Here is a 7,144-nt window from a genome sequence, read left to right as displayed (position 1 = left end):
TCTAGGAAAATCTATATCGTTCTATACTTAATTTAAAGGAAACAAAGAAAAGAAAAAACAGCCGTTCACAACAAAGAGCGACAGGAAACTGGTGACGAGGTGGAATTCTGGAATTCTGGAATTCTGGATTCGTCTCCTCCTTTGTTTTCGTTTGGTTTCACTTATTTTACCGGCTTTTTGGGAAGGCTGTCACAGCCCAGCTGTCCAGGCTGTGGGTTCTGTCCCTAGGGGGCGTCGGTCGGTGTGATGTGGTCCAGTGTGTTGTGATGTGGTGAAAGCTGAGGATACGGTCACACGTCCAGGGCCGTCGAGAGTCTGGATCCAGGTCCGGTCCAGGCCGGATCCTGGTTTTCCTCTCTGTCTAACCCAGGTGCATGAGTTGGAGACCAGTGAAGGGCCGGCGGTCTGGGGGGGGGGGGGGTGTGTCCCGACGGCTTCAAGTGTTGAAACTTCACACACACACACACATACACACACACATACACAACTAGTAGACGGAGTGTGTGTGGAATAAATGAAATGAAACCAACACCAATAAAACATCTAGAACATTTAATACAACAACTGTGTCTGTGTCTGTGTCTGTGACTGTGACTGTGACTGTGTCTGTGACTGTGTCTGTGACTGTGTCTGTGACTGTGACTGAACATGAACTGACGGGTTAGTTTAGTTAAACCTTTACTAGGTCAATAGTCCTGAAAATAACTACAGAAATCTGACTTTTTAAAAATAAATAAAAATGTTCAATTTCAGAAATCTCAGATTAAATTAATCTAAATTCTCCTGGGGGGGGCGTCACCACTTCCGGTGCCATGGTCCAGTCACTACTTCCGGTGCCATGGTCCAGTGAAAATACACGCACCTGTTCCCGCACGTCGACTCACGTGCTTAGTCACAGCAAATCAGGGCACGACGTAACACGTGATGACGCACGACGTAAACATTGAACGGTGTGCCGCGTGTTTCGACGGTAGGACGTCGTTGTCGGCTGTGACACACACACACACACACACACACTTTAGAGTCGTGTGTTAACGAAGCGGATTGTCCTGCTGACGTCAACACTCCTGCAGAGTTCCACTCTGGTACGTACTACGATTTTCTTCAGAAATAATTCAAACGGCTGGTACGGTTTTTTCTGATGTGTGGTAACCGGAAGTGTGTTACCGGAACCCGTTACCGCTAACACGACATGGTGACGGTTATCTCTAGTTAATATTTACTTCTCTGATCTAGTGGTAGTAAAATGTGGGACCAAGACGTGGGTCACGTGACGAGGTGACCAAGCGGTAACGGATTAAATGATCGTCGCATTCACTTCCGTGACCGACCGACTGACTGGCGATATATGACGTCAGATCCTGTAAAGCTCCTCCCAAAAAGATGCCAAGGATCAGGGTTTTTTTATTCCTTTGACTATTTCACGTAAGTAATGATTTTAAATGTCTCTAAAAGAAAGAACTTTTAATAATTTAATTCCAACATTTCATGTAGACTCCTGTCTCAGTCTGGCCCAGACTGTGGGCCATGTTTGTTTGCTGTCCAGCCCACCAGAACATCACGGGTCCTGGATCTGGTACTTATTGATGGTGAGTAACTAGAACCTCAGCTCCCACTGGATGAGGGTTAACTGGTGACTGTAGGTGTGAATGTGAGTGTGAATTGGTGACTGTAGGTGTGAATGTTAGTGTGAACGGTGGTATTACCTGCTGCCCCCGCCCCCCCGCTTTAATCCACATTTGTATTGATTTTTAACTCATTAACGTTACATGACCAATCACCAGGGATCGTTTAACTGGTGACCCGGTGTTGGTACCGATCCTTGGTCTGATGACTAGACAGAACTGTGGTGATGACAGATGTTTCTTCCTGAACCATAAATATTTAACCCTCAGAGAACGTTGTTCTAGAACCGTCCACTGTAGAAGAGCTGGAGGGGGAGGAGCCTCATTCACAGAGAGAACAGTGTTCTGTTCCGTCCAGAACCGTCAGTTCAGGAGAAAAGACTTCGTGATTCGTTGAAGCTGCTTTTTCTGCAAACAGGAAAGTAATTATTGTCTTTCTTCAGGGACCAGGGGGCGCTGGAGCGGCTTCTCAGCCCACAGTTGTTATATATTTGAACCCGTCTTCCTGTCGGTCGACACATAAATTATACACAACGTGCTGCTCCGCAAAGGGGGAGGGGGGGGTGGGGGGCACAGTTACAGGTCACTTTGTTACAGCCAGTAAAAATGTAGGACATGTCCGAGTGAGTTAGAGGCCAAAAACTTTACTGCCCCCCTCCCCCCCCCTCCCACCCCCACACCAACACCTTTACAATGACAAATAAATTCATACACACACACACTTTCTGTCAGTCTCCCTGACAAACTCACTCACACCCTCACCCTCACCCTCTCTCTAATTTCCCCTGTGTCTCTGCAGTGAGCTCACTGCAGTGCGACTCCCCCTCTCTCCCCCCTCTCTCCCCCTTCTCCCCCGCCACCACCCTCAGTATAATAGAATATCGATCGCTCGCCTTTGTCGCAGTGTGTAAGCCAGTGTGTGTGTGTGTGTTTGTGAAAGACGAGGGCCCTCCAAGGTCATTGTCATGACAACCTGAGTGGGGGCGCTATCGCAGTGCTGTCACAGACCACAGGTCACAGGGGTCACATGAAACACAGGACAAGAGGCCGGGCGTAGAGGGACGGGGGAGACGGGGGGACGGGGGTGATGAATGCTGCAGTGCTGCATCCTGGACAGGAGGAGGCAGGAAGTCCACGGTGTATTCACACCAGGCCGGTGGAGAATTCACACCAGGGCGAGGGGGTAGAAATGGGTCTTAAACAGAAAAACAGTTTTTTAATAGTTTTATCTGTGGGAAAAAACAGAAATGGTTCTTAGACAGCGGTGCATGTAATGCTGGGGTACTTGGGCTCCCTCTAGTGGTACATTGGAGAAATGAAATGCTAATAGAATGTGTTTTATACGTAGTATGTGTGTACTGTAGGTGCCAGTTGTAGTACTACTTCACTGAAGACAGTACTGTAGCTGTGCAGTAGTCTAATGAGGTATTCTCTACTTCCTGTACTGGTACTGGACCCCCGCTGGTCTGTGCTGCTGTATTTGACCACTGGTCACGCTGGTGCTGGTCCAAAATGGTACCTGGTGTCAAATGAAAACCAGTTTTCTTGACAGTAGAACTTTATTGCACTTACAAAGTTGTTTGGATACAAAAACAAACACCTTAAATGAAAATGTAAACAAGTAAATATTTAATTTCTGAATGTTGAAAGAAGCCCAGCTGAAACTGTACCCAGTACCATGTGATCCCAACAACAAACAGAAATACTGGCCCTTTAAGATGAAGTACTTTTACCCACCAACGTTGTGTAGTCCACATACTGAATACAGTAATATTTGATTTGGTTTTTAAAGATTATGATTATGTAGAAAAGTCCTTCAAATGGTGTCAGTTTCTTGGACATGTTGGTTCTGTGATGCTGCCCCCTGTCTGCACGTCTCACTCTTGTGTTCAGGATATTATTGGGTGAAATGTGTGTGGGGCGGGGCTGGGGCCGGGGCCCAGTCCTCATTAGGTCACAGCCCAGTCTTTAGGTACTGCAGTAATATTCTGGGCAGGAATGTTGACAATAAATTGTGTTTTTACAGAAAAGTATCGTGTTGCGTTGAATTGGAGCTTTGCTGCCAACTAGTGGACCAGTTCATTTGACCTGTTTTTGTGGTGGACACTTGACACTTGACCAAATTCCCACTCATTCCACCTTTAAAATCCTTGGACTGGAGCAGTAAACGGCACGTGGTCTTGAAGTAAAACTTTTGTTTTGGCAGCAGGTTTTTTTTTTTACAGAAAGATGCAACTTTATACAAGGAAGGCGGTTTCACTAAAACCTCTAACAAATGTAGCAGTGACATAAGATGATGTCACAGGAAGCAACATGTTGATTGACATGTAGAGAAAGGCTTGTACTACGAGTACACAGTACTACTGTGTACACTTACCCATTACCAATGAAAAGTATTTGTATTTGCATTTTTGATTACTATGTGTACGTCAACTGTGTTTCAGTAACAATTACTTCATAGATGAGGAGCTTCTTGATGCACTGAATCAGACGGAGGAGGAGGAGGAGGAGGTCCACACAGAGCTGAGGAGAAGACGGAGGAGGCGCTCCTCAGGTCGTCTGGTCCGGCGTGGGACCGGACTCCTCCTACACCGGCTCCATCAGCAGCTCCTCCAGCTCGGACGGTTCCAGCTCACGGAACGCAGCGTGAGAGCCAATCACAAACAGCGTCGCTCCTGACAAAAGACCAAGAGTGAAGAGTGAGGGAGAAGGTCGGGCCGGAGATCTGATCTGTCAACGTTCTGTTCAACCTACCCAGGACCCAGAAGACCGCAGCTCCAGCTCCAGCCAACCAGAACACAGGCAGAGACAGAGCTCCAGCCAGACTCAACTGATGAGGGACAGTGAGCTCCTTACCTGCATTGAACACACACACACACACACACACACACACACACACCCACCATGTTGTCCCTGTGTTTATTAACATCACCACAGAAACAGACTTTTTGTTTTTGCTAGTGAAGGAAATACTTTTTTATCTTATAAAATAAAATACTTTCAGACTCATGTTAAAGTCTGGACTCTTCGTCTGGTTAAAGCACCAGCACATTCAAAACAATGGATCCTGTAGGCTGTGAAAGAAAACAGACCACGGAGAGGTAACGACGGTAACGTAACGACGGTAACGTAACGACGCATCAGGAATCAGTTAAAAATCTGACTGTTGTTGAGAACAATATTGTGATTCTTAACATGTGCTCTAAATACTTCAAAAAAATTACAGGCTGATAAAACAAATGTGAACACAGCCTAAAACATAGCACAGAACTGTTGGCCCCGCCCACTATGTGATTGACATCTAGAATGGACCAATGGAGTCCAAGTCACAGGCCATAATCCAACTACAAACCTTCAGAGTTTGGACAGCACCAGAAGTCAACTTCAGGGATGAGAAATATTTATGAACATTGAATAAAATATTTGTGAGATAATGTATGAGTTTTCTTACCCATAATGACCAACTTTGACTCCAGCGATTTGAGGTGAATGATGTAAAAGGCACCGACAAACACAGCCAAGGCGATGAGCAGCATAGGAGAGCTAATGCTAAAGACAAACAGTTCAAATGTCAGTTTTTAATATCTGGAGTACGGCAGTACCAGCAGGACAACAGCAGAGGGACACATTCAGTCCAACGGTCAGAGACGGACACTTGTTCCTTACATGCAGTAGAGGATGAGGCCGAGGAAGATGAAGGTGTAGTTGCTGTTGTACGTTTCCACGTTTTTCACCACTCTCTGACACATCTCTCCAAAGTTGCGGGGTTTTGAAAACTTGCGCTGGTCTACGAACGTGGCCCAGGGTCGGATGGACATACGGCGTCGGTCCACCCACTCCTTAGCCGCCGTGACGGACAGGCCTTTAGGGAGCCAGATCCTGTCAGATGATACACAGAGGACGTGAGTACAGGAGGAAGTATTACTGCAGGACCACAGACCGACTGGTCCTGGGTTTTCTTATGTGTCACAAAAAAAGAACAGAATAAAGAACAAATTTGAGCTCTCACTTTGACAGGAATCCTCCTCCTCCTGTCCGAGTCAACAGGACGTCTTCAGATCCAAACATCTCTCCAGCTTTGCTGTCCATGTCCACCAGGCAGTTCTCTCCTTTGGACGGTTCCGATGACATTTAAAGACTTTTGCTGCTGTGAAACCAGAGTAAGTAGAAACCAAAGGTTCACTACACACTTCAAAGAGACAGTGACAATTACATGATAGGTGTTCACTGCACTCCACCCTGAGAGAGTGGACTGTACCAAAAGACGGTGGACTGTACCAACTCCACCGTCTTCTGACAATCAGACTTCAAACATTGAAGATTTATTTTACAATGAAGTCAAAATAGTGACGCTTTCCTTTTATTTCCTGGATTCAATAATGCTTTGATATTTGCTGACTAATGCAGATCCTGATCTGAAGTAACTCCATCACACACACACACACACCTAGTACTAATGTCCTTTAATTACACCAGAAAAGTAAAACCCTATTTAAAATACAATATTTAAAAAAACTAAACAACTAGCAAAAATTATACACAGTAAAAAACATTTAGTTAACTGTATTGTTAGTCTTTATTTCTTCTGTGTCTTCATCAGTCACAGTTGAACCGCAGACCTGTTTAACACGTCTCAGCGCTGATGGACTGAGGTATAAACGATGATTGAACAGATCACGTGGTACAGGTTGTACTGTGTTTAACCCAACTGTCAGGTTTGTTTTCTGTGCTAAGACACACAGATACAAAGTAACGACATCCCGTCATCAGACATTATGTTGTCCACTCTTTTATAACAACTGTTCAGAGTCCGTTTTCATAAAGTTAACTTCATCCTCAACGTCAACAACGTTCAGATAAATACAAACGAAGGTTAAGGAAACATGGTTGTTTGTTTACGAACTTTTCTGCTTCTTTTTTTTTTAACAAACTGACTTGTCAAATGTAAACAAATACCAGTTTGGTGTTTTTATTTTTTAAATCCTCTGTGCACCGTCTGTATCTGTGAAAACCCACTCACTTCAATACAACCTGACGTTAAAGCAGTGGAAAATATGAGTCAATTAAACCAGGACTGTCACCGCCTTCTTTAACATACAGGACATTCCGTTAAACAAAGAACTTTAACCAACGTCGAAAGACGTCTTTAAAAACACGAACACGAACTACCGGAAGTAGAATAAACAGCAGTCTGTGCGTGTTGTCAAAAGACCAACTTTACTGTCTGTTCTGTCGCTACAATTAGCTTCAGTGCTAACTTTGAAGCGCAAGCCGTTTTATTGACCACACACTGTCAAACCAACACCAGTGTGTGTGACGTATGAAGGTAGTTTCAAACTCAAGGCGTAAATGCTCGAATTTTAACTTTTCAGCGAAAACATACTCACATTAGAAGTTGGGGTGGATAGTTGTGTTGTTGTCCCTCTGACTCACGGATGTGATGTGGCTCTTACTTTACTTCCTACTCCCTGGACTAACGGGCGGAACGCGAAACACTGCCACCTATTGACTGGTGGTAG

At 45.0% G+C, this 7,144-nt stretch overlaps 1 protein-coding gene and 1 long non-coding RNA gene across 3 annotated transcripts; one reads left to right on the top strand and one right to left on the bottom strand.

Moving 5' to 3' along the window:
• Positions 1–6: 6 nt before the first annotated feature.
• Positions 7–4,203, top strand: LOC103387991 (uncharacterized). Of its 2 annotated transcripts, none has more exons than XR_522483.3 (4): positions 7–1,085; positions 1,237–1,425; positions 1,495–1,589; positions 4,070–4,203. It is a non-coding gene; the product is annotated as an uncharacterized LOC103387991 (long non-coding RNA). The 2 variants fall into 2 exon arrangements; XR_003051446.1 differs by lacking the exon at positions 4,070–4,203 and adding an exon at positions 1,911–3,026.
• rabac1 (Rab acceptor 1 (prenylated)) lies at positions 3,171–7,144 on the bottom strand. Its single transcript, XM_008322826.3, has 6 exons — positions 7,013–7,144; positions 5,635–5,772; positions 5,292–5,504; positions 5,077–5,174; positions 4,380–4,481; positions 3,171–4,300 (listed from the first exon to the last, which is right to left on the bottom strand). The coding sequence occupies exons 2-6, from the start codon at positions 5,754–5,756 to the stop codon at positions 4,212–4,214; spliced, it is 624 nt and encodes a 207-aa protein (XP_008321048.1). The 5' UTR covers positions 5,757–5,772; positions 7,013–7,144; the 3' UTR covers positions 3,171–4,211.

This window comes from Cynoglossus semilaevis, chromosome 13, assembly GCF_000523025.1.
Source record: "Cynoglossus semilaevis isolate Cse_v1.0 chromosome 13, Cse_v1.0, whole genome shotgun sequence".
Taxonomy (NCBI): Eukaryota; Metazoa; Chordata; class Actinopteri; order Pleuronectiformes; family Cynoglossidae; genus Cynoglossus; species Cynoglossus semilaevis.
Note: the sequence above shows the minus strand (reverse complement) of the source record. Positions and strands in the feature narration are given on the sequence as shown.

What these genes read in the sequence shown, in the direction of transcription:
- rabac1 (XM_008322826.3), bottom strand. Translation starts at nt 5,756, where the DNA reads ATGTCATCGGAACCGTCCAAAGGAGAGAACTGCCTGGTGGACATGGAC. An exon ending in GTCAAAGTTGGTCATTATGG is followed by an intron (nt 4,482 to 5,076) that starts GTAAGAAAACTC and finishes TGTTCAATGCAG; the next exon opens with GTAAGGAGCTCACTGTCCCT. An exon ending in TGCGGTCTTCTGGGTCCTGG is followed by an intron (nt 4,301 to 4,379) that starts GTAGGTTGAACA and finishes GTCTTTTGTCAG; the next exon opens with GAGCGACGCTGTTTGTGATT.